Source organism: Vigna unguiculata, chromosome 5 (genome assembly GCF_037176805.1).
Source record: "Vigna unguiculata cultivar grain cowpea cultivar isolate G323 ecotype 2 chromosome 5, ASM3717680v1, whole genome shotgun sequence".
NCBI classification, from domain to species: Eukaryota; Viridiplantae; Streptophyta; class Magnoliopsida; order Fabales; family Fabaceae; genus Vigna; species Vigna unguiculata.
Genome location: NC_140796.1, coordinates 53,702,774 through 53,729,512, shown reverse-complemented (window position 1 = coordinate 53,729,512; position 26,739 = coordinate 53,702,774). Strand labels below are relative to the sequence as shown.

General features: G+C 31.8%; 4 protein-coding genes across 4 annotated transcripts; 3 read left to right on the top strand and 1 right to left on the bottom strand.

Moving 5' to 3' along the window:
* Nucleotides 1-389: 389 nt before the first annotated feature.
* On the top strand, nucleotides 390-7,482 carry LOC114184789 (LRR receptor-like serine/threonine-protein kinase IOS1). The gene is made up of 13 exons (XM_085673208.1): nucleotides 390-585; nucleotides 679-1,210; nucleotides 1,277-1,752; nucleotides 1,858-1,996; nucleotides 3,086-3,157; nucleotides 3,307-3,378; nucleotides 3,461-3,529; nucleotides 5,402-5,556; nucleotides 5,663-5,910; nucleotides 5,999-6,125; nucleotides 6,306-6,374; nucleotides 6,445-6,634; nucleotides 6,763-7,482. Exons 1-13 carry the CDS (start codon nucleotides 513-515, stop codon nucleotides 7,163-7,165), a joined length of 2,625 nt encoding a protein of 874 aa, XP_085529334.1. The 5' UTR covers nucleotides 390-512; the 3' UTR covers nucleotides 7,166-7,482.
* Nucleotides 7,483-10,568: 3,086 nt separating this feature from the next.
* LOC114183623 (LRR receptor-like serine/threonine-protein kinase IOS1) lies at nucleotides 10,569-15,161 on the top strand. The gene is made up of 13 exons (XM_028070706.2): nucleotides 10,569-10,733; nucleotides 10,826-11,357; nucleotides 11,424-11,899; nucleotides 11,994-12,132; nucleotides 12,225-12,296; nucleotides 12,618-12,689; nucleotides 12,779-12,859; nucleotides 13,038-13,204; nucleotides 13,301-13,548; nucleotides 13,635-13,761; nucleotides 13,888-13,956; nucleotides 14,049-14,238; nucleotides 14,371-15,161. The coding sequence occupies exons 1-13, from the start codon at nucleotides 10,652-10,654 to the stop codon at nucleotides 14,771-14,773; spliced, it is 2,658 nt and encodes an 885-aa protein (XP_027926507.2). The 5' UTR covers nucleotides 10,569-10,651; the 3' UTR covers nucleotides 14,774-15,161.
* A 1,067-nt stretch (nucleotides 15,162-16,228) lies between these two features.
* On the top strand, nucleotides 16,229-21,065 carry LOC114183820 (putative LRR receptor-like serine/threonine-protein kinase At1g05700). Its single transcript, XM_028070971.2, has 13 exons — nucleotides 16,229-16,651; nucleotides 16,732-17,266; nucleotides 17,362-17,840; nucleotides 17,962-18,100; nucleotides 18,208-18,279; nucleotides 18,365-18,436; nucleotides 18,513-18,593; nucleotides 18,781-18,932; nucleotides 19,212-19,435; nucleotides 19,542-19,668; nucleotides 20,055-20,117; nucleotides 20,210-20,399; nucleotides 20,490-21,065. Exons 1-13 carry the CDS (start codon nucleotides 16,486-16,488, stop codon nucleotides 20,902-20,904), a joined length of 2,715 nt encoding a protein of 904 aa, XP_027926772.1. The 5' UTR covers nucleotides 16,229-16,485; the 3' UTR covers nucleotides 20,905-21,065.
* Nucleotides 21,066-24,151: 3,086 nt separating this feature from the next.
* LOC114184698 (transcription factor bHLH87) lies at nucleotides 24,152-26,739 on the bottom strand. The gene is made up of 3 exons (XM_028072011.2): nucleotides 26,476-26,739; nucleotides 26,126-26,281; nucleotides 24,152-25,979 (listed from the first exon to the last, which is right to left on the bottom strand). Exon 3 carries the CDS (start codon nucleotides 25,884-25,886, stop codon nucleotides 24,567-24,569), a length of 1,320 nt encoding a protein of 439 aa, XP_027927812.1. The 5' UTR covers nucleotides 25,887-25,979; nucleotides 26,126-26,281; nucleotides 26,476-26,739; the 3' UTR covers nucleotides 24,152-24,566.

Here is a 26,739-nt window from a genome sequence, read left to right as displayed (position 1 = left end):
TAAATTGCATCAGATCCTGGCATTATTCGGAGTAGTGTTCTCTCAGCAAATAGGATTATTATAACTCAAACACAAACCAGGATTCAAAAGCCTTCCATCATTCTAATAAATGTAAGTTTTTATACCACAAACATAGACATCTTCTAGATAATTTGATACTGGTTGAGATCCATGGATTGGTTATAAGTTTTTAATTAGTGTATTTCCACTGACTAAATATATTGACTGATACTGATTGAACCGTGAATATAGTACAATTTCATTGATGCAAACGCAAGTGCATGAGAGACAAGTGATGATGAACATGACAGGAATTTCAAAGTAATCAAGGGGATCATGCTACTGCACTAGCTGCAATTACTAGGAAAGGGACAAAAGTTTTAAGAAATTGAAAACCGGAAGACTACCTTCATGTTGACATTGACCACGTCGCCAAAACACACATATTTTTGTGGTATAAGTTGGGAAAGGACGATCGCTATTCTACTTCACATTGCTGAGGGTGATAAGAGATGGGAACGTTGAGGTGTTTGCTTGTTGGAGGTCTAGTTCTTGCCATTCTGATTCAAGCTCAGGACCAATCAGGTTTGATATATAACAAACTAAAACTTCAACTTTCAGTGCACCTTTATTTGGTAAAAAAAAAAAAAATAGCTTAACCCTAAATGTCCCACGCAGGATTCATCAGCATAGATTGTGGAGCTCGTGAAGATGTGACTTATACTGAGTCGAGTACTGGCATAAATTATACTTCAGATGCAAATTTCATAAATACTGGTGTGAGTAAGTCAATAGCATCTGAGTTCAAAGAAAAGTATCAACGACAGATGTGGACTGTGAGAAGCTTCCCGGAAGGAAAAAGGAACTGCTACAAAATAAACATCATGAGAAACTCTAAGTACCTTATCCGGACTAGTTATTTGTACGGAAATTATGATGGGCTGAATAAGACACCACAGTTTGATACTCATCTTGGGACTAACTGGTGGCATACAGTGACTCTATCTGATGCATCCATTGAGCAATCCAATGAGATCATACATGTGCCTTCACTGGATTATGTACAGATCTGTCTGGTTGACACGGGCCATGGAACACCATTTATATCTGCCATAGAATTCAGAACTTTGCCAAATGATATTTATGTCACTCAATTTGGCTCATTGGGAACTTATGATCGGTGGGATTTAGGTTCAAACGAAGGCTACAGGTAAACTCTACTTTTTGGATTAAACTTTTTCATTGATTATATTGGACTAATTTCGTTTTCACGCAGGTACAAGGACGATGTTTATGATCGTTACTGGCGTTATGGCAACAACAATAATTTGACACAATTAAATGTTTCGATTTCTGCTGATGCTTTAGTCCAGAGCGTATATGAACCGCCAGCTATTGTGATGAGCACTGCAGTTACACCACCAAACGTTAGTGCTCCATTGTTAATACAGTGGGAGCCCGATGATCCAACTGACCAATTCTATGTTTACTTGTACTTCATGGAGATTCAAGAGTTAGCCACCAATCAGACAAGAGAATTCAACATCGTGGCAAATGGTGAACTGTGGTATTCAAACTGTTCACCAAAGAATCTTTCTGTCACCACTATATATGGCTCGTTAGCCTCCAGTGGGAAAGAGATTACATATTCTCTTGAAAAAACCCAAAACTCAACCCTGCCTCCCATCATCAACGCCATTGAAATTTACAAAGTAATAGATTTCCCGCAATCAGATACATTCCAAGGAGATGGTTAGTCACGAAACTATCGTATTTTGAATCCATTTCTTTTGTATACGTTCTTGTACTTGATCTGAACCACCTTTTACAATTTTTTTGTTATCATTTCAAACGTAGTTGATGCGATTACTACCATCAAGTCAATTTATGGAGTGAAAAGAGATTGGCAAGGTGATCCATGCGCCCCTTTAGCCTATTTGTGGGATGCTCTCAATTGTTCTTATCACGGAAATGATTCTCCAAGAATCACAACTTTGTAAGTCCTGATTATCAAATCATATATAATTATTATTTAATTACAGCAAATGGATAATATATATAATAGGAATTATTTGACCATTTTATTATTATGGTAAATATGAAATAAATAATTATAACAATATAAAATGATAATCAAACAATTTGATGGATAAATATTTGTATAGAATTAATTTAGTTTTAGATATCTTGTAAATTTGGATTTTTTTTTTTAATTGAATCTCTAATGATAATTTCTGTTTTATTGAATGATCAATTTCTTTTAATATTTTCTATTTACTGTGCCTTTCTATTTATACCAACCAATAAAACTGTATAATTGTTACTTCTATCTTCTTAACTCGAACTCACACAATTAATATATTTCTTGTCTTATCTCTTCAAACTTATCGGTCAATTCATTTTTATAGAGAGTTTACATATGAGTTGAAAAAAAGTAAAAATAAAAAATAAATAAATAAATAAATCTGAGTTGATTGCATCAAATGATTTTAGTAAAATCTAACTTTTGTGTCTCAAAACAAAATAATAATAATAATAATAATAATAATAATAATAAGAGATTGTATCAAGTATATGTATAAAAAATAATACTAAAAAATAAAAAATATGAGTTCATTACGTCAAATGATTTTAGTAAAATCTAATTTTTGTGTCTCAATATATATATATATAATAATAATAAGATATAGTGTCAAGTGTATGTAAAAAAAATCTGAATTGATTGCGTTAAATGATTTTAGTAAAATCTATTTTTTTTTGTTTCTAAACAAAAAATTATATAATAATAATAATAATAATAATAATAATAATAAGAAGAAGAAGAAGAAGAGATAGGGTCAAGTATATGTATATAGATTTTAGTGTCAAAATAACAGTGTTTTAAGACAAAACTAAATGTTAACTTATCTTATTAATGGAAAAAAATAAAAGAAAAAGACACAGTAGTCAGACATAATTTAAAAAAGTATTTTAAGCATTCAATAAAACAAAAGAAAAATGTATGATAAACTTAATTAAAAATATCTTAACTTATATATTATTTCAAACTTGAGTGATGGAATGCTACTGTTCATATGCAAAACAGGAATTTATCTTCAAGTGGATTGTATGGAAAGATTGACCGTTCAATTTCAAATCTCACCATGCTGGAGAAATTGTGAGTTTATCTGTTTCACCTGGTCAAATGAATCATGAGACCAGAAAATGAAAATCATATTTTATATCCTTTTATTCTTTCATACGTGCACTTATATACTAAGAAATCTTACACTACATACTTAAAAGAGGAAGTTATTTGGTTTCCAGGGATTTATCAAACAATAGCTTAAACGGTGAAATTCCTGATTTTCTGTCACAACTACGACACTTGAAGATCTTGTAAGTTCCTTCATCGGCTGTTCCTGTGGTCCTCTGTATCAAAATATAGAAATTTTACTGTATTTCCAATTTTTTTTGGCAGAAACTTAGAGAAGAATAACCTCTCCGGTATAATTCCCTCGGCACTTCGTAGAGGTTCCCTCTCACTAAGGTATGTGATCTAAGTTTCGAATCGAATACAATTGACAAATAGGGCGTGGCATAATTTACTAAACTATACTAAACTATAATTAATTGTACTATATTAAACTAAAATATACTAAACTATTCATAATAATTAATTGAACTGTATTATAAAATAGTTCATTTTAAGAAACTAAACTTATGTTAAGTTAAGTTTTGAACTATAGTAGACTGAAAGAGCAAAATATCTTAAATAAAATATTGATATTAGGATAAGAATTGGACTTATGTGTTTTATATCTTACGTTCTATTCTTTCTCTTTCATATTAAAATATTTATTTTATTTTGTCTTAATTTTTTTCTTTACTCTTTCTTTGAGAAAAATATAAAATATTTATAATTAATTTATTAAAAAAAATTATAAATTAATTCAAAATCTTATTTTATTTTGAATGAATTTTACTATGTAATGTTATTTTTATGTTATGATTTTACAGAAGTTATTTTTAAAAATTAAATTTTGTGACAGCTAACATTTTTATAATTTTTTATTTATATTCTTAAATATTAAAATTAGTATAATAAATATAAATATTGGTACTAACGTATTTTTTATTTTAAAATCTTAAGTAATATTATTTTTTAGTTTTAAAATATTTATTATGTGGCGTCAACTTTTTTAAAGAGAATTTACTTTAAAAAATTCTTCAAAAATATAAAAAGTTATTGATTCGTTGCTTCACAAAATATATTTTAGAACTTCATAAAATTTCTAGAACATTTTTCACACAAATATTAATGAATACAAATGTTAAAAAAATATTAATTTTGAGAATTTTCTAAAATATATCCTTTTAAAAAATTTGACGCAACATAATAAACATTGTAAAACTAAAAAGTAATATTACATAAGATTTTAAAATATAAAAATGTTAATACCGATATTTATATTTATTATATTAATTTTAATATTTTAATTACATTTTAAGTTACAGAATACTTTAATATAAATAAAAAAATTATAAAAATGTTAATTGGTGTATTGAAATATGATGCATATTTCAAGTATTATTTCCTAAGCACTTTCAAATTATAAACTTTAAATTATTATTGTGTAGTACAATCATATGTAATTAGTGCAATTCGATTCAAAATAGTGTAATTCAGTTCAAAAATAGTGCAATTCAGTTCAAAATCAATACAATCCGGTTCAAAAATAGTACAATTCATTTCAAAAATAGTGAAATTTATTCAAAATCAGTGTAATTCGGTTCAAAAATAGTGTAGTTAAGTTAAAAATTAGTGCAGTTTAGTTCAAAAATAGTGCAATTCAGTTCTGACGTAGTAGAGTTCATAAAATAGTTCAGTTTATAACAGTTATAGTGCAGTGCAGTTTAGTTTATTTTTAAGAATAACAGTTCAGTTCATCTGAACTGTTTTTCAGTTCAGGGCAGTTCATGCGAACAGTTTTTCAGTTCAGGGCAGTTCATGCGAACAACTTTTTAGTTTAGTACAATTTTTGGTAGTGCAGTGCAGTTTGGTTTATTTTGCCTAACCCTAATGACAAAGCTGTATACCGTATAAGATAAAGACTCATGTAATTATCTTAATTTATATATATATATATATATATATATATATATATATATATATATATATATAACCTCTTCTTAACAAACCCTCTCAGAAATAAACCCATCAGAGACTATGACATAGAATTGAATCTTGAACCCTTTTTAGTTACATGTTAAATTAGGGTGTTTTACCACCTATGACTTTAGATAGCCAGTTGTTGATTCCACTGAATATCTCGGCACAAGTTACAATATATAGAAAATTCTTCTGACTTGTACGACTTACTGTGAGTTGCAATATAGACTTACTGTTGATTTATCGCAGTGTGGACCAAAACCCATATCTATGTGAACCTGATCAATGCAACAAGAAAAACAGTAGCATTGTTACACCCTTGGTAGCATCTATTGGCGGGGTTTTCATTCTTCTGGTAGTAGTGGTAGCTATATTGTGGACCGTTAAAAGGAGAAAAGCGAAAGGTGATTCTACAATCGTTAATATTCGTTATTTTTATCCCTAATTTTCCAGACAAATTCAACCATGTCCTGTTAGCTTTTTAAAAAACTGGTGCATGACGTTCAACAGCTTTGATGGTAGAAAAGGATCAGAGTGAGGAACCACTGCAATACACTGAACAAAATGATTCATCACTGCAATTCCAAAAACAAATATATTCGTATTCTGATATCATTAAAATCACCAACAATTTCACTACAATAATTGGTAAAGGAGGATTTGGAACCGTTTATCTTGGCTATATCGAAGACACTCCAGTTGCAGTGAAAATGCTTTCCTCATCTTCTGTTCGTGGTTATCAACAATTTCAAACAGAGGTAACGCTCTTTAATCACATTCCACTAAGTTCCTGAGTGCAGCAATAAATATACAAAGTTAAAGCATAGTTGACATTTTGATTTACAGGTTAAACTTCTTATGAGAGTTCATCACAAAAATTTGACCTCCCTTGTTGGTTATTGTAACGAAGGAACCAATAAGGGTCTCGTATACGAGTACATGGCTAATGGAAATTTACAAGAACATCTCTCTGGTTTGTACCCCAAAAATACTTAATTTCTTGTTTAAAATCTGTGCAATAAATTTCCAAACTTGTTTTGTTTTCTGAAACGGTGGATATGGATGTTTCCTTGTTGGACAATTGTACAGTCATATGACTAACCTTTAGTGAACCAAAAGTATGTACAGAAAGTTATAGAACTTGATTGTGCAGGTACCCGAAGCAAAAGAAATTTCTTCAGCTGGGAAAAGAGACTTCGTACAGCAGTGGATGCAGCCTCAGGTAAGAAAGTACACCAAGAATATTTTTTTCTTAATTCTTCATTCCTCTCTGAATATACTTTTACCCACAGGATTGGAGTATCTGCAAAATGGTTGTAAGCCACCAATATTCCACAGAGACATCAAATCTACAAACATATTGTTGAATGAACAGCTCCAAGCAAAGTTATCTGATTTTGGTCTATCCAAAAGTATTCTAACAGATGGGGGAACTCATGTGTCAACTGTTATTGCTGGTACTCCTGGTTATCTAGACCCTGAGTGAGTCCATCAATTATACTGTCCTGTTTCTATCCATTATTTTCCTGGAAAATATAGTAATTCTATGCGAATGTTTATGTTCACAAATTTCTGACAGAAAATAAATTGAGTTGGATTCTGTCTTACAGATACTACCAAACCAATAGATTAACAGAGAAGAGCGACGTTTATAGCTTTGGTGTTGTGCTTTTAGAGATAATCACAAGTCAACCAGCGATAATGAAGGAAAAAACCCACATAAGTGAATGGGTTAGGTCCTTGATTGCAAAAGGTGATATCAATGCCATTGTCGACTCAGGGTTGGAAGGGGACTTTGACAGTAACTCAGTTTGGAAAGCGGTCGAAATAGCAATGGCATGTTTATCTCCAAATCCCAACAGAAGGCCAATCATAAGTGTGGTAGTGAATGAACTGAAGGAGTCTTTATCAATGGAATTTGATCGAACTGATAATAAAAGTACTCATACAAGTGATTCAGTTGAACATGTCACCATGAATCTGAATACAGAATCTCTTCCCCAGGCCAGGTAAACGGTTCCCCAAAGTAAGATGACTATGGTCATAGTGTACCGCACCACTTGAAATTGTTTCAAGACGAACATTGCTAGGGTTGCTTGGTGAGTGAAATGGAATTGCAAATAGAAGAAAAAAATAAATAATCAGCAATGCATTTCTATGTATACCTATTTCATCATTGGTGTTATATTTGCTTGTGTTTTTATTCAGATGAATTTAGCTTCTTATGTTAGTGTTTTTAACTGTGATGTACAAATATTTCAATTTGGATCACGTATTCGTGTTTAATATATATGTGTACTTTATCAATATTTATCAATAAAGTATTTAATATATGGAGTCCTCATAAACTACAAAAATATCTTTGAATAATTATCAATTTTAGTGACAAAAAAAACAATTTGTCATTGTAGTTACCAATTTAGGTACAAATTTATAAACTAAACATTATTAGTAACTAAAATAGTTCAAAAAAGTTATAATTAGTCTCTAAATTAATAACTAAAATATTTTCTATTATAAATTGGTTTTTAAATTAACCACTAACTTTAACTACCAATTAACTATCAAGGTTTTAATTTGGATTCACATAATAACAATCATATAAATGTCTTTAAAAATTGTTATATATTTTTCAATATTCATATATCACGTACCAAGAATCATATACTTATTATGTTTTTAACAATTATTGTATTGTACACTCTTCAATATTGTATCTCGTACGCATTGCATTGGCCTATATCACGTACCAACAATCATATATTTATTATATTTTTTAAATTTGTTATACACTCTTCAATATTCATATATCACATATCGTATCATAATTATATCGTATCATAATTCATTGGCCTAACACATCGATACACATGTGCATATATATATATATATATATATATATATATATATATATATATATATATATATATATATATATATTGCAATCAAAGTAATACACTCAGGAAACATGTAGAGGTAGAAGAAGCTCTGAGTATACATTTTTTATAATTGAATCAGGGATAGTCATTATAAGATTTTCAAATAGTTTTGTAGTTTAATCAAATAAACAAGATTCCATAGAACTCTTCAAACATCTTTCATTAATGGTGTAAACATACCTGACTACTGTTTGATAATTGAATTGTCAAAATGCAGAGTCCCCCAAAAGGTTTCAAAATAAGAATTCTGAAACACCCTTTTGGATTTTCAACCAAAACTTGTTTCGGCATTACATGACATTTCTGTATAATTCCCTTTATCAATAATTTTTTACATCCTTTCATCCATTTCTGTTTTGAAAAAAAAAAATTGTCAAAATCGTGTGCTTTTCCTTTATCGTCGATATTCATATTTTATAAATAACAAACTGTCAATGAGGGTTTTGATATCCACGTCATTAAACTGGGAAATCACTAGCAAATACGGTCATCATAAAAGGACGTGAGTGAAAAAATAAATAAATAAATACACAACAGATAAATCATTATTGCTATGAGAAAGTCCTCGAAAAAACTAAGAAAATTTATCCAAATTAGTTTAGAAGCAAACTACCTATAAGGAAGTAGAATGTAGTTAATAATTAATATTAATCTCCATTATGTGGTTATATTTAATTATACAAGGGCTAAAATATTGTTGGGTTATATATTCTTTCATATGATGTGGTTATATATGGGATATGATTATGACATTGAGAGATTGTAGGTTCATATGGTTATATAACATTAGTTTTATCCATTTGACACCATTTTTACATCAAAACATTAAGGCAACGGTGTTATGAATCTTTATTTTTATATAGTGTTTAATTTTGTTTATTCTATCAAATGTGAGACTTTGACTCACATTTAGATTATTTTCAACAAATATGACATAAAAGAATAAAATGTACTTACGATTTTTGAGTAATACTTTGGCTTTTAAAGGTTTAATTTGTTGATAAACTCTCAATGAACCAATGTAGTGAAAGTGATGAATTAGATTTTCAATAAATTAATTTATTGACTAAAATCTTGAAGTGATGAATTAGATTTTCAATAAATTAATTTGTTGACTAAAATCTTGAAAGATTAATATGATGAAAAATATATTTTTTTATAGCAGGGTTTACTTTTCTTATTTTTTACATTATCAATAGGATTAGCATCCTTAAGACTCAGTAAACACGAGGAAGACACGTATATATTCCTCTGTACTGAATGTGAATGTGATTGGCTGATTAGTTAAGATGTGTGAAAATTTATTAATAATACCGATGAAAACACATAAAAATATGTGTGATCATGATAAAAATTATTATTATTATTATTATTATTATTTTTAGTCAGTCGGTTGGCATATTATTATTAGATTATATACGAGAAAAAAATATTGCTCGACATGTTTTAAAGCGATTTCCAGTTTATTACAATGTCATTTAAGATGTTTTCACATTTTGAAAAGGAGGTATTCCTCCTGTCTATATTTGAGATGATCATTCTTATGAATAAGAACCTAATTTGGCCTATTTAATAATTTTAATTTGAAATACTAAACTTTTAAAGTATTATGTTATTGATAACTGTCACAATGACTTGTTTTAATTGAATTTTTTTAATTTGTATTTATATTATGAAGATATTTGATGTTGGAATTTTGAAAAAAAAAATTAAGGGACCTATTTTACAATTTTGTGATCACCCCGAAATAAAAGAAAAAAAAAACGCAAATCGTTTGAGGAATTATAAGTTTCCAATCTTATCACTTCTACGATTTGGTTCAGTTGCGAATGAATTAACAGTCATAAAAGTAAATAATGACTTGGTCTCACCCTAAGAGAATAGTGACTTGCCCTAAAAAATAAATCAATATTGACTTGGTATATGTCTTCATTTTTTAAATCAAAGATACCTTCCAATTGACACTTAAAATTTCATTAGCATTTTTTTATCAGTTCATTCAGCATTATGGAAGGAAGTGTCCATGCTTAGAAATGTCAGTTACGAAATATCTCAGCATGAGGATCATAAAACACTGTATTGGCATTATTCTAAGCATTGTTCTCTCAGCATATAGGATTTTTATAAGGCAATTGGCTGAAAGCAATATTAATTGGGTTTCAAAAGCCTTCCAACATTCTAACAAATGTAAATCTTTATACCACAAACATAGACATTTTCTTCTTAATTCAACACTCGTTGGGATCCATCAATTGCTATGTTTTTAATTAGTTTACTTCCATTTATATATACATTGATTCATTTTCCAGTGAATGTAATACGATTTTATTTATGCACACCAAGTGCATGACAAATGATGAATATGACAGGAATTTCAAATTAATCAAGTGGGTGATCCTACAGCACTGGATGCAAGTAAGAATGGAAAGGGACAAAAGTTTAAAGAAATTCAAAACTGTTAAGATTACCTTCAAGTTGACATTGACCACCTCGCCAAAACATGGTATAAGTCGGAAAAGGATGATCACTATTCTACTTCAGAGACAGAGGGTGATAAGAAATGGGAACGTTGAGGTGTTTCCTTGTTGGTTTTGTTGGAGTTCTACTTCTTGCCGTTCTAATTCAAGCTCAGGACCAATCAGGTTTGATAGCAAATTAAAACTTGAACTTCATTGCACCATTATTTGACAAAAAAGAAAATCTGAAGCTTCATTGCACCATTTTTATGTTTCAGGATTCATCAGCATAGACTGTGGAGCTCCTGCATATGAGAACTATATTGAGTCCCAAACGGGCATAAATTATACTTCAGATGCAAGTTTAATAAACACTGGTGTGAGTATGTCAGTAGAATCTGATCTCCAAGGAGAGTATCAAAAACAGATGCTGACTCTCAGAAGCTTCCCGGAAGGAAAAAGGAACTGCTACAAAATAGACATCACAAGAGGCTCTAAGTATCTGATCAGGGCTGGTTTTTTGTACGGGAATTATGATGGGCTGAATAAGATACCAAAGTTTGATATTCATGTCGGGGCTAACCGATGGGGTACAGTCAACATAAACAATGGATCATATGAAGTGGACATGGAGATCATACATATACCTTCACAAGATTATTTACAAATCTGTCTGGTTGACACGGGCCATGGAACACCATTTATATCAACCCTAGAATTCAGAACTTTGACAAATGATATTTATGTCACTAAATCTGGATCATTGGAAAATTACGAACGGTGGGATTTAGGTTCAAACGAAGGCTACAGGTAAACTCTACTTTTTGGATTAAACTTTTTCATTGATTATGTTGGATTAATTTCGTTTTCACGCAGGTACAAGGACGATGTTTATGATCGTTACTGGGATTATGGCAACATCAATAATTGGACACAATTAAGTGTTTCGATTTCTGCTGATGCTTTAGTCCAGAACGACTACAAACCGCCAGCTATTGTGATGAGCACTGCAGTTACACCACCAAACGTTAGTGCTCCATTGGTAATACAGTGGGAGCCCGATGATCCAACTGACCAATTCTATGTTTACTTGTACTTCATGGAGATTCAAGAGTTAGCCACCAATCAGACAAGGGAATTCAACATCGTGGCAAATGGTGAACTGTGGTATTCAAACTGTTCACCAAAGAATCTTCTTGTCACCACTTTATATAGCATGTCAGCCTCCAGTGGGAAAGAAATTATATTTTCTCTGGAAAAAACCAAAGACTCAACCCTGCCTCCCATCATCAACGCCATTGAAATTTACAAAGTAATAGATTTCCCGCAATCAGATACGTTCAAAGGAGACGGTATGCCACGAAAATATAATCTTCATATTATTCTTAACTACTGGGTGCATGATCTTAACTACCCTTTACTTCTTTATGCATTAAAAAAACAAAGATGATGCCATTACAACCATCAAATCAATTTATGGGGTGAAAAGAGATTGGCAAGGTGATCCATGTGCCCCAGTAGATTACTTGTGGGATGGTTTGAATTGTAGTTATATCAAAAACGAGTCTCCAAGAATCACTACTTTGTAAGTTATTCTGCTCAAATTAATACTGTGGATAGTAGTTGTATGTATCTGAGATGATGATATCATATACAACTGATGGATCTGCAAAACAGGAATCTATCTTCGAGTGGATTGTCAGGAAAGATAGACCCTTCAATCTCAAACCTCACCATGTTGGAGATTTTGTGAGTGTTTTTTTTTTTCACCTGATCCAATAAATGATGACACTAGAACAAACCTCTGTATTTTACGAGTAAATACTATATACGTGATCGAGTAAAAAAAAATCATAAATAGTGAGTAAATTAAATTTATAAGTATTTTAAACGCTATATCTCAGTATTCATATTTGACTGGTTTATAGTATAATTTATTTTAACAGATATAAATTAAACTCTTTAGATCTTTTCATTATTTCTGCTGTGTACGTACATGTCAAGATGTCTTTGGTTACGTTTGTCAAAAATTTGACTTTCTAAAAGGAGAGATGTTTTTTTTGTTTTCAGGGATTTATCAAACAATAGCTTAAACGGTGAAATTCCTGATTTTCTGTCTCACTTACAACATTTAAAGATATTGTAAGTTGCTTCGTCAGTTACAGGAACAACTTTTGGTTCCTCTATTCCAGAAAATAGAAAAGGATATTATAGTTTCCCTGTTTTGGCAGAAACCTGGAGAAGAATAACCTCTCTGGTTCAATTCCCTCAGCACTTGTTGACAAATCTAAGGGAGGTTCTTTGTCACTAAGGTAAGGATGTTAGTGAAAATTCTCAAACTCATAATATCATCTATCACAACGAGAAGAATTGAATCCGAATCAGTTTTAAGTTAGTTCTTACCTCTCATGTTAACGAAAGGTGTCACCTTTACTTTTCCTTAGTTTTACTGAGAGTTAAAACATAAACCTTCTGTGTTTTCCATGCTAGTGTGGATCCAAATCTCTGTGAATCTGGTCAATGCAACGAGCAGGACAAAGAGAGTGGAAAGAAAAAGAACATTGTTACACCCTTGGTAGCATCTGTTAGTGGGGTTGTGCTCCTTCTCGTTGTCGTGGCAGCTATATTATGGACTCTTAAAAGAAGAAAATTGAAAGGTGATGCCTACAAAGATATTTTTATTGATGATTTATCAAAGCGATTTAATCGTAACCTGTTAGTTTTCGAAACTGTTGCATCATGATATTTAACAGCTTTGATAGTAGAAAAGGATCAAAGTCAGATCGCACCACAACACACAGAACAAGATGATTTATTACTACCATTCAGGAAACAAATTTATTCGTACTCCGACATCCTTAAAATCACCAACAATTTCAATACAACTCTCGGTAGAGGAGGATTTGGAACTGTTTATCTTGGCCATATTGATGACACTCCTGTTGCAGTGAAAATGCTTTCCTCATCGTCTGTCAAGGGCTTTCAACAATTTCAGGCAGAAGCAAGTTTCTCTATCACTTTACACCTGGACTTTTATCACAGAAATAAAAATATATGGTTAAACATGGTTTAGATTTTGATATACAGGTTAAACTTCTAATGAGAGTTCATCACAAAAATTTAACCTCCCTTGTTGGTTATTGTAATGAAGAAACCAATAAGGGTCTCATATACGAGTACATGGCCAATGGAAACTTACAAGAACATCTCTCTGGTTAGTTCCCATATGAATCTCTAAACTAGTTTTGTATTCTGAAACCATGAATATGAGTATTTCCTCAGGAGACAAGTGTATTGATCGAGTCATAAGTTAACAGAAAGCAACAACTTGTTTTTGCAGGTAACCGCAGCAAAGCAAAATTCTTCACCTGGGAAGAAAGACTTCGTATAGCAGTGGATGCAGCCTTAGGTCAGAAATTAAACTTCAATTTATGTGTTTTGATAGTTTTGTTATAACTTTCCTTTTCCCCTCGCAATATTATGCCTTAAATTTAATCTCAGGTTTGGAGTATCTGCACAATGGTTGCAAGCCATCCATAATCCACAGAGACATAAAATCTACAAACATATTGCTGAATGAACACTTCCAAGCAAAGTTAGCAGATTTTGGTCTGTCCAAAATTATTCCAACTGAAGGGGGAACTCACGTGTCAACTGTTGTTGCCGGTACTCCTGGTTATCTGGACCCTGAGTGAGTTCTTCAATTACATTGTCCTGTTCCTCTTTATCATTTTCTGGGAAAAAAATATTACTCATGTGGATGTTTGTGTCGAGAAAATCTGACAGAAAATAAATTGAGTTGCATTTTATTCTTGTCATGCAGGTACTTCACAACAAACAGATTGACAGAAAAGAGTGATGTTTATAGTTTTGGTGTTGTTCTTTTGGAGATAATCACAAATCAAGCAGTGATAACGAGGGGTGCAGAAAGTATTCACATAAGTGAGTGGGTGAGATCGTTGGTTGTGAAAGGGGATATGAAGGCCATTGTTGACTCAAGGCTAGAAGGAGATTATGATACCAATTCAGTTTGGAAAGCAGTAGAAATAGCAACAGCATGTGTGTCTCCAAATATGAACAGAAGGCCTGTCACAAGTGAGATGGTGATTGAACTGAAGGAGTCTTTATCAATGGAAGTAGCTAGAACAAAATATAGAGGTAACCATTCATCAGATTCAGGGGTGACCTTGAATCTGAACACAGAATTTATTCCTCAAGCCAGGTAAAACGCTTCACCAGAATAAGATGGCTACAATCTTGTAGCAAGGTCTATATGACTATGCTAAGTGGTTTTTCTCTTTCAATTCCAAACCCACTATTGAAACCTCACGTCGCACAAGTTCTGAATATTTGCTTTGATTTTAAATGTATAATAATGTACAAAATATCGCAAACTTATTGTTGCACAATTTCTGAATACTCCTTTAATTTGAGTGATGTACTTCTTGTCTTCCTTTGTAAATGTATTTAGTATTGGTGATTGATATTGATTGTGCAAATAGAACAAGATAAATAATAAAGAACACATGCTTCTTTATCCATAATATTTGGTATAATTTCTTTTTATCAATAATTAGTGGAAACGCCCGTGCGCAATGTGTGTTCTTTGATTAATCAGTTATTTGAATTCACTTTATGTACTATAAAATCATTTTATTTTTAGTCCTAAACTATAAATATTTCTTTTACCTTAGTATAATCCTTTTCCATATAACCATATTCATTTTCAACGATTTTGAACTAGAAATGCAAGTTAGTCAGTTCGAAAATTTATAAAATATGTTAAATAAAAAAGTTATCTAACTTGTTCAATCCACATTTAAATGAAATTAAATTGGTCTAATCTATAGATTTGTAAATCATCTTACTTATAAGTCCTTAATTAAGTTTTAAGCATTTCACTGTATTTTCTATTCAATCTTTCGAGTACTCTGTCATTTGATTTCATTCTCAATACTGTTGTGGTTTTTACTCTTTTTTTTTTTTTTGTCTTCAACTACTTGATTCATTCGTCTTTTATTTTCCAAAAACGAGTTAATCAATAAACCAGAAAAAAAAAATCAAAGAAGAAATAAATTAGTTGACCACGAGTTAAAAATACGTAGAAGTAACAAGAATGTCAACTCCTTTACGTCATCCAATTAAAGAAAAATCAACCAAACGGTAAGATTTAAAAAAAAATAACACTCAATAGATAAAATATTTAATATAAATTAAATTAAAAATACCTTAAGTTATCATTATTTAAAATATCTAAATTTGTCAAGTACTTAAAATTTAATTAATTAGAAAATGAAAATATTTAATTAAAATTCATATTTTAAAAATTTATATTTAATTTCTTTTTTTTAAAACAATTCAGGTCAATGGATATACCAGGGAGATCTAAAAAGCATGACTCATTTATAACGGGAGTTGAGTTAGGACACGTATATATATATATATATATATATATATATATATATATATATATATATATATATATATATATATATATATATATATATATATATATATATGTATATATATATATATATATTTTAAGTTGTGGAAACTACTTGGCAAAGCTAAATAGCTAAACTTTTTTAGGTGATTCGTCTGGTCAAGCTTGACAACTTTGCCACATCTATCAATCAACATAAAAAACCCATTTTTCCATTTTTTTTTTTTCAAATACATGTTCGACATGATTCAACTGGGAAACCACAACAAAACATGTTCATCGTAAGGATACCTAGAATAACAGATGCTAAAGTCAAACGCCTATCCTTAAAAAATATCAATTCAAGTTCCTTTCCTCCATTATAATAATAATTAAGCACAGAAATTTGTACATGCTACGTGAACTATTCAACTCGGTGGCTTCTAATATTCAACCGGCAGGGAAACTTGACTTCAACACAACCCTTGCACACATTCAAATGAAAATCATCATCGAATGATCAAGCTTCATCACTGTTCACGACTTCTTCTCACAACATTCTTCAATCTCGTGAAGGTGTTTTCAGCTTTAAACAGTTTAGAAATGAAACGGTACTTTCTACTTCTGATTTTTCAACTCTCTTTAATTCTTCCTATCATTGTTCGTGCTCAGAGTCAATCAGGTTCGATAGTTTCATCTCATTATCCTGAATCCTACAACTACTCAATGTTCTTGGAACTTAAAAACTTCCACCTTTCACAGGATTCATCAGCATTGACTGCGGACTTGTGGATGAACCAAGCTACACAGATGAAACTACAGAAATCTATTACTCTTCTGATATCAACTTCACAGACGGTGGTGTAAGCCACAGCATATCATCTACATATAAGGCTTCCCTTGAAAAACAGTTCTGGAATGTTAGAAGCTTCCCCGTTGGAACCAGGCACTGCTATACCCTGGTTTCTCAAGGAAGTGGCAAGAAATATTTAGTGAGGGCAAGGTTTGCATATGGAAGTTACGATGGAAAAGACTCTCTTCCCGAATTTGACATCTATCTGGGAGACAATTGGTGGGGATCAGTGGTGTTTGAGGATGCATCCAGTGTAGTCACCAAGGAAATCATTTATGCTGCTTCCTCAGATTATGTTCATGTCTGTTTATTCAACACTGGAAAGGGTACACCTTTTATTTCAGTTTTAGAGGTTAGAATTCTTAACAGTGATGCCTACCTAGTCAACTATGTGGAGCTCTTGGCAAGGTTTGATGTAGGCTTACAAGATGGTGAAATAGTCAGGTGAGCAATGTGGGAACATGACATGATTTTCGTTTTTATTTTCTTTTAATGTTGTAATGTTCTGATGTTTTGTCCCTCTTTTTCTGTTTCCAAAGATTTCCGGATGATGTCTATGATAGAATATGGACACCTTATAACTCAAATGACTGGAAACAGATACATACCCTCCTTACCCTAGACCATGGTGCTACTTCATATAACTTTTTACCATTGCCACCCTCCATTGTCATGGGAACTGCAGCAATTCCAGCAAATGACACGGACAATATAGAGTTCCACTTCCTTCCCAAGCATAATTCTTCCACACTTTATGCGTACATGTTTTTTGCAGAAATCCAGAAGCTTGAGGCAAACCAAATAAGAGAGTTCAACATTTTTGTAAATGGGAGCATTTTAAATATTGATCCAATCAATCCTGTGTACCTGCAGAGTGGGTATAATATAGCTATAAGTGAAAATTCGTTGGAACTTTCGATTAATAAAACTAGTAGATCAACTCTTCCACCTCTTCTCAACGCCATTGAGATATATATGGCAAGAAACTTCTCACAATCAGAAACAAATCAGAAAGATGGTATGTTCTTAGACACGTTGATTTTGTTTTCTGATATCACCTTATTGTATTCATATGAACTACTCTTATTATTACTCATTACTATATTTTCTACCTGACCTACTTATATTCATGATAATAGTTGATGGTATCATAAATGTCAAGTCAATGTATAGAATCAAGAGAAACTGGCAAGGAGATCCTTGTACGCCTCTGGCTTACTTGTGGGAAGGTCTTAACTGCAGCTATGCTGAATCTGGTTCGGCAAAGATTGTATCCTTGTAAGCTTGGCGTGAAGAAGTATACATTGACTGATGCAGTACTTTTAGCTTCAAATTCACGCTTATATCTTCAATTATATTAACAAAATCTTACAACATGATTTTAGGAACTTATCTTCCAGTGGTTTAATTGGTAATATAGCTTTTGGCATATCCAATCTGCAGTACATAGAGTATTTGTGAGTCACTGAATCTACCTCATACAAATAGCAAGTTATGTAGTTGATGACAGCTTTGAGTGTAAGAATTTTTTTTCTATTTTAGGGATTTGTCAAACAACAACTTGACCGGGGCCGTGCCTGAATTCCTTCATCAACTACGCTTCTTAAGAGTTCTGTAAGTTAACTATATTGATCAAGCTTTCCTTGCTGAATTTGATTTTTTAATTAAATTTGTTGCTATAACTGTTCAGAAACCTAGAAAACAATCAGCTATCAGGAACAATTCCAACGCAACTCATTGCACTTTCCCAGAACGGTTCACTTGAATCCTAGTATGTTCTGTTTCAGAAATCAGTTTTGGATAATGCTCTGCCTCTCTGTTTTCACTTCGTTCGCCATGAGTTACTCATTATTAATCTCAATTTTTTTTACAACAGTATGTGGAATTTCTTATTACGTTGGTTTACCATTGGTGAGACAATTCCCCTAACATGTTCATTTTTTAAATTGTAAGTGCAGTTTTGGTGGAAATCCAAATCTTTGTACAACAGGCTCATGCAATAAGAATGGGAACAGGGTTGTAGTTCCACTGGTTGCATCGCTGGGAGGAGCTTTTCTGATACTAATAATAGCAGTGATTTCTTTCTGCATACACAAAAAGAGACAACTAGGTACAATGTTGTCTTTATATTCTAATTGGAGTGTTGGTACCAAAGAATCCAATAGTTTGGGTCGTTCTTCAAAATAAAAGTGGGAAGGTTTTTCACATTGTCGTTCTTAAGTTGATTTCTAATTGTTTAATAGTATAAAAAGGACAATGAATGAAAATGAAAGTTGATTCCTACATTGTAAATTTTCGATTGCACTTTTTTATTTTGTAGACTAGTGTACAACAATTAGCAGATATTTGCATGGACTTTGACAGTGTTTCTTTTTTCCCACGGTTTCAGCTCAGCTGAGAAAACAGATGGCCTATTCAAGAATAAAAGAGGAACTAGAGTCTAATAAACAAGAATTCACCTATGCTGAAGTCCTGACAATGACCAAAAATTTTGAAAGAGTTGTAGGGAAAGGAGGATTTGCAACAGTCTACCATGGCCGGATAGATGATACTGAGGTAGCTGTCAAAATGCTCTCTCCTTCATCCCAAGGGTATCTGCAATTTAAGGCAGAGGTAGTATGGCTGACTTCAAATATGATCATAATTATATATATACACACACTCGTTAATGATATTTTGTTTATGGTAATTGAATAGATTATTGCTTTTTGATTTACAGGCCAAATTTGTTGCTGTAGTTCATCATAAATTTTTAACTTCTCTAATAGGATATTGTGATGATAGCGAGCATATGGCTCTCATCTATGAGTATATGGCTAATGGAGACTTGTCAAAACATTTATCAGGTATTTTTTAAGGTCAATTTACTCCATTTAATTTTATATCTCCCTGTATAACAATTTAGGACGGTTGCATAATGTGTTCAAGTTTGCATCCACATTTGCTAGATCAAAAAGGTACTGGTAGAAAGTAAAGGCTTCTGATTCTGTAGGTGTCTTAGTTATCTGCATAAAAACTCTAAACAGTGAATGAATGCTAATAAAATATAACAAACCATTCAAGTCAAATCAGATACATTTAAACGAAGCATAAAAGTGAGTCAAAGATCTGGTGTATGTACTGGAAAATAATTCTTTTATATCATTCTGTGTCAAAACCCGATGCCTTTTCTTTTCTTTTTTTTCCCTGATTTGAAACTCATGCATTCCTTTGTGGATTCAAAAAAATGTAGGCAAAAGCAAAAATATATTGAGTTGGAACCAACGACTTCAAATTGCAGTAGATACTGCAGAAGGTAAGTATGGAAAGAATCCTTTTGCCCCTCCCCTCTTTCTTTAGAGTGAGAGTTTTATGCAACAAAAATGTAAGTTGAAACTTTAACTGTAGGATTGGAGTATTTGCATCATGGCTGCAATGCGCCAATTGTTCACAGAGATGTTAAGACTAAAAACATCTTGCTGAATGAAAAATTGAGGGGTAAACTAGGTGATTTTGGGTTGTCAAAGATCTATCCTGATGAAAGTGACACCCATATGATCACAGGGGTAGCCGGAACCCTTGGATATCTTGATCCAGAGTAAGTTATTGTTTTGACTCAAACCCTTAAAAGTCAAGAGTCTTAAGACAACATTTCATTTAAATTGGGTCGTAAATTTCTATTCATCAGGTACAATAGATCAAACAGGTTGAAGGCAAAAAGTGATGTTTTCAGTTTTGGAGTAGTTCTGCTTGAGATAATTACAGGTCAACCTGCTATAAGCAAATCTGAAGAGAAAATTCACATAATTCAATGGGTTGATTCTGTGCTACTTGAAAAGGAGATCAAAGATATTGTAGATTCAAGATTGCAGGGAGAATTTGACATTGATTCTGTGAAGAAGGTCTTAGACACTGCAATGGCTTGTGTAGCACCCATTTCTATTAATAGGCCAACCATGAGTCATGTAGTTCAGGAACTGAAACAATGTTTGTCAAACAAGATGATTCTTCCCTTTGACTCTGGAAATCTTAAGAGTTCATCCAACAACTCAATCACTGTCTCCTTTGATGGAATTAGTGGTGAGAGCTCTCTAGTGAGATAGTGAATTTGGAAAAGTTTTGGTGTAAATGTACAAGTTTATTATTATCAGTGTGACAAAAATTACACTAAACCAATTAGAAATAATCATTATTATGATTCTTAACTTGATTATTCTAAAAGTAAAAATGTTTAAATGACTGATTTTGAACATCCAACATTATCTCAGACCTAGGTAATCAATATTTGGTACTTGAAATCATTTGTAATTTATTTTTTAAAGTTATCTATGGATAAAAATTTGTCAATGATTGTTATGTCCAACTTTTTAAAGGTTTCTTTTGCATCTTTTTCAAGTACAAATGAACTTAATTAATTAAGGAAAGAGACAAAACAGTAAGGAAATTTTCTTATGGACAACATTTTTTCTACTTAATTTTATCTACAAAATTTTATTTGGATTATTTTACTAGTTATTTTGTCGTAATTCTGTAGCATGCTAAATATGTATTATTTTGCTAATAATTTTCTTACATTGCAGAAATTCTAACTTAAGTAAATTTTTTAACATTTGTATCACGTTATGGAGCAAATAAACCATTTTTCAGAAAGAGGCAAGAACTTAGAAATTTTCTGCTTTACTTAATCTTTAAATATGTTATTTGAAATAATTTATAATTTATCTACTCTTAATTTTGTAACTCGCGTAATCTTTATAGTTATTTTGTTAATAATCTTTTATTTTGAATCACGTTTATGTAATTTTTTAGGTCCCTTTTGTATCATATTCTGCAACTCATAGATTTTGTATTTTCCAATAATTTTTTTACTTCGAACTCCTTTTGAAATTATCTAGCATTATGACCATTATTGAAAGATCCACTCTCTTTTACTTTCTGAATAATTTGTTATCATACTGGTCAGGATGACGTGTTTGTTGGTTAGAGGTATGAATGACAATGGAATGATGTTGGAACGGTTTCTCGCCCCCATCTCAATCGGCTAAACTAGTATTCCCGTGTTCTATCTATCAATTAATTAATTTTTTACAAAATAAAAATAAAAGTTATGATAAAGAAAACATACATTATCAGATATTTAATATAAAAGTAATATATCTTTATTTTTTCATCAAATATTTTAAAAAAATATAATTATATAAATTTTAAAGTAAAGAACCAAATAATAATTAAGAAAAAGTAAAAAATTATATAAAATATTAAACGTTACACATAAATGAAATTTCATGACAACCAAAATATTTATTAACTTTATCAATGAAACAAAATACTTTCAAAATATTATAAGAAAAACAAATATGCAAGTTTAAAAATATTTCAGATGTATTTGTACTTTCTTTTCCAAATTGTAATGAAATTTTTTTTGTATACACTAATAAAAATTATACTACACCATTTAAACAAAATGGCATAGAAGGAAAAAAATTAAACATATATTATTTTGAATTTAGACATGGATATTTTATTTTTTGAACTTCAATAATAAACAAAATTTATGACAATGACATCAAATAATTATATTATAGAAAAAAGAAAGTTTTTATATAATTATAGTTGGTAAAATTATATTTATGAGAATGAATTAGAAAATAAAATTATATTAAAAAACTTAAAAACATAATTCTATATTATGAAAATGAACAACAAAAAAATAAAAAAGAAGTGAAAATAATCAAATATGTGTTATATAAACTATTTAACACAATATTGAACTAAATTGTACAATGAACAAAATTATATAATTAAGGATGTGATAAATTAGAAAATAATTTAGAGATTTGAGAAAATTCTTTAGATATCAAATTAGTTGAACTATTGACAAATAATGAAAATCATTTTAGTAAAACAAAATTTGTTCAAATGAAATATAAAGCAATGCTCAACTAAGAAATAATTTATATATATATTTATTGAATTGATAAAATAATATGTCTTAAAAAGTTTTGTGTTGCTTAGGATAAACTAGGGAACTTGTTTCTCTTTGAAGAAGAAAGAGATAATGTGACAGCTTTTGGTTAATCAAATTTGAGAGCGGAGGATTATCATGCGTGACAACTCCTGATTGAACAATTTTTTTAGTGTTAGGATGAGTTTGTTCTAGTTGAGATTTATGCACAAATACAGACAATAATTAATATTGATGGAAGGTGTATAAAAATTATACATAGACACTCTCGTCTTTGTGTATCTTTGTTTTTAACTTAGTGTTAGGAGGGTGATTCTTGAGGGTAAAAGAGAATAATATGTTTTATTGATGATGATTTTTCCCGACAATAACTTAACTTAGAATTTGTAGTATTTTATTGATACTTTTTTTCTAATATTTAAAAAAATTAACTAATATTTTATTGATATTTTTCCTACTACTTTAAAAAAAAAATTATTCTACCTTGTTTAGCTTTGCTTTGTATCATATAAGTAAATGAACTAAATAGCGAGAAAAAAAAGCTAGGACTCTCGTGACATCAAGCCATGTTTATATTTTTTTCATGTCGCTATTTTTTTTATGTTTCCAATTTTACATAAACAAGATGAATTCTATAATGTTTCTTATTATATAATGGACTATATAGGTTTGTGTTTCACACCTTGATCTTAAATATAGTTTTTGAAGTTATTAACTTTAGAGTTTCGAGCACTGATCTCTAAAGAAGAGATAGGAGTTTGCTAGAAATATATAACATCTATTTGTGTCTATATATAAAGGTAGAAACATTAGATTTTAGAGAATAGAAAAAATGAATGGAAGTTTTATATGTTAAACTTGAGAGTGAAAGAAGTAGTGGTAGATGATGTAGAGTTTTATACTTGGTGATGATGAATGGTGAACAAAAAGTGGGAATAATTCTAAAGCATGACAGACGAAAGGCCGAAAGGGTTTCATTGCCACATGCAGATACAGTAGCATTGCAAACAGGCATGTGCTTCGCCAAGATATTCGAGCCAAATTAAAATAATCCTTTTTCACAAAACCCACATCATGTTTCGTTGTAGCCGTCGTTATCATATTCATCATCATTAACAATATCATTAGTTACACTAATATTTAAGACCTTCTTCGGAACTTTTGAATAAGACACACGGGTTTCCTTTTATCTGTTGTTCATGACAAACACCCCTGCCAAAAAAGAAGAATATACACGTGCTCACCAATGAGTTTAGAGTGATTTTCAAGAGCACGCTTTGGGTTGAATCAAGGAGACAGGACCACTGACTCACTTCACTACTCTTGAGAGAATGTCTCTAACATTTGTTTATTCATAACCTTGAAGATCTCCAACAAAAGAAAACTACTTTTAAGTACATGGATTGCATTAAACTATTTTAAAACCAATCACTTTCTAGCCCTTCATCTTAATCATGGCTGTTATAATTGCTACACTTTTCTGTAAGCTAAAAGGTTGTGTAATTCGCTTCTTTTACTTTCACTACTTTTACTATAACCATCTTTCCTTCGTAAAAGTAAAATTTAATGCCGTGGAAGCATTCAAAGCATACCTTAATTCACTCACTCTAGCATGCCCATAATTTATACAAATTGCAGTGATTGATGAAGAAAAACCAGGACATGATTGACTACTTATGAACAAAATTGAAGTTTTGGCTATGCTAATCAAAGTCATGAATGAAATACAATTAGAGGTTATATATGGGTTCTCAGACCCCTTTTTTTCTACATATTTTGTCTTCTCTTCCACGATAATAATCATTTCCGATGACCCTTGGAATGTTGGATGTGGGTGTTGGTGCTAGGGTTTTGGACGGGGAAATGTGTTTGTAATGGAAAAGAAGGGTTGAAAGAGAAGGCTATGTTAGGAGGAGAATTCATGGTGTCAAGCTTGTTACCTAAATTTTCTAGTGCTTTGACTTGTGCTCTGAGAAACTTGAGGTAGTTTGCAGCTTCATCAAGCATTGATGCAGTGTCCATCTTGCTTCCACCAGGCACAATCTTCTGCAAAACCCTAATCCTCTCACTTATTCTCTCCCTTCTTTCTCTGGCAGCCACAGTCTGTGGATCAGTTGATATCCTAACATTCTTCCTTTTTGGCTTTTCCACCACTTCCAATCCCAAGTTCACCGGTCGAAAAGCTGCAGCCCTATATATCATCTCCTTCATTTGTGCTATGGCCTCTGGATCAGGTTCTTCAAAGGAAGGTGACACAGATGAATTTGGCTGCTGGAAGTTGATATTTGATGAACCAGGATGATGCCTGTCCCATCTGGGTCTCTTGGACTTTGGTGAAGTCTCTGAGATAAGCCTGAAACCACCTTCGCTGGCAAAAGAACTCTGAGCAACGCTGAAGCATGAATTGCTCCCTTTTCTGCAAATAACTTCAGAATCTATAACTCTTCCTTGACTGATATATTGATCAGAGAAGCTTTGAGACGCTGTTTCATCCAGCTCATTCACCGATGGATACCTCATGTCACTGTTTCTGGCATTGGAAGCATTGCTCTCAGATTCACCAGAGGAGACTGCACTGCCATAACTGAAGTTACACAAGTTTCTGCAGTCAGATAAAATCATCATGGAAATCCCATCGTCTTCGAGAGACGTGTCTGTGTTGCCATTCTTAGTCGCTGAAAGCAAGCAATCAAGTGACTCGAGAGAGCAGGTACCCTTGACGTTTTGCGTGCCGCTGATAAGGTGGTGTTGCTGGTGGGCCATGTTGAAATCTGCTACATAATTGGTAGTTTGGTTCATGGAAAGGGACGGGCATGATTGGGATGTTAAAGCTTCTCCCCAACTGGCTCCAGCTGCTCCTGATTTCACTGCCATGGTTGCTGTTCTTTGTGACAGATTCATATTCGGCAAAATACTCATTATCTCGGAAGTGGATGGGTGAACCATCTCCCTCGCTTTTTCAGAACTGGGATATGGATAACCTGTTTGATTGAGAACACTTGAACAAAGGTGTGGCATGGAATGGTGATACTCTCCTTCAAGATCTTGAGATTGACTGCTCCATAACATCGGTATGTTACCAACAAGTTGTGATGAGGAATCCCAACTTAGACCGTCCATAGATGATTGATTACTTGACAACAATCACTGATGAACTGAATCTAAAAGAGATCCAATTGACAGTTGAAAGACAAAGTGACCCTTCTTAATTACCTATATATCATGTTGAAGACATATATCAGAAATAACATAGGCCCAAATTAACGTATACCATGTCTCAAACAGGACTGTCTACATGTGTGAAAAACTAAAAAATATATGTTAAGGTACAAATGTAATTGTAGTGTTAAAGGGCTTACCAATGCCAGATCTAGCTGTTTCCACAACAAGAAAACGAAAGCAAGAGCCAAAGGGATGAGAAGAATCCTTGCTTGGGTCAGGAACTGAACTGAACAGAAGAGGATGTATCAGTTTGCGTGCAATCTGGTAGTAGTAGCATTAGCTGCCTTGTTCAACTGAGTAGGATGAAGATTGTGATAAAGGGAAAGAAAACAACCAAAGGTTATATGTCAGATGGGGCAACTGAATTTTATGTACTGTTTCATTATGAACAGTAACACAGTGACTTTAAGTTTAGTTCAGTTTTGTGCTTCAAAACATTGACCAGATACGTTTAAAAGAACAAAAAGCGAGAGAATAAACATTGTACCTTCAGATGCCATGGAATACAAGTACTGATGATGCAGTGTGTTTGTTGAATGGAAGCTTATATAGATAGATTGGAAGAACAAAAGGTATAAGCTTTTAGAATAAAAGTGTTGGAACTTGAGCAATTATGTCAGGAAATTCTACAATAAATAGGCATGGATCATGTATTATGAGAAAAAAGGAGAGGGTATATAATATGCTTTGACAGTTTTTGAGCAGTACAATGGTTTTTGGAAAAGATAAGGCTAATGGGTGTGTAAGACTC

Excerpts from the sequence above, each read along its gene's own strand:
- LOC114184789 (XM_085673208.1), top strand. The coding sequence starts at position 513 with ATGGGAACGTTGAGGTGTTTGCTTGTTGGAGGTCTAGTTCTTGCCATT. Across the intron at positions 3,158-3,306 it reads CTCACCATGCTGGAGAAATT|GGATTTATCAAACAATAGCT; the intron begins GTGAGTTTATCT and ends TTTGGTTTCCAG. Across the intron at positions 3,530-5,401 it reads AGAGGTTCCCTCTCACTAAG|TGTGGACCAAAACCCATATC; the intron begins GTATGTGATCTA and ends GATTTATCGCAG.
- LOC114183623 (XM_028070706.2), top strand. The coding sequence starts at position 10,652 with ATGGGAACGTTGAGGTGTTTCCTTGTTGGTTTTGTTGGAGTTCTACTT. Across the intron at positions 10,734-10,825 it reads TCAAGCTCAGGACCAATCAG|GATTCATCAGCATAGACTGT; the intron begins GTTTGATAGCAA and ends TTTATGTTTCAG. Across the intron at positions 12,297-12,617 it reads CTCACCATGTTGGAGATTTT|GGATTTATCAAACAATAGCT; the intron begins GTGAGTGTTTTT and ends TTTTGTTTTCAG.
- LOC114183820 (XM_028070971.2), top strand. The coding sequence starts at position 16,486 with ATGATCAAGCTTCATCACTGTTCACGACTTCTTCTCACAACATTCTTC. Across the intron at positions 18,280-18,364 it reads CTGCAGTACATAGAGTATTT|GGATTTGTCAAACAACAACT; the intron begins GTGAGTCACTGA and ends TTTCTATTTTAG. Across the intron at positions 18,933-19,211 it reads ACACAAAAAGAGACAACTAG|CTCAGCTGAGAAAACAGATG; the intron begins GTACAATGTTGT and ends CCACGGTTTCAG.
- LOC114184698 (XM_028072011.2), bottom strand. The coding sequence starts at position 25,886 with ATGGACGGTCTAAGTTGGGATTCCTCATCACAACTTGTTGGTAACATA.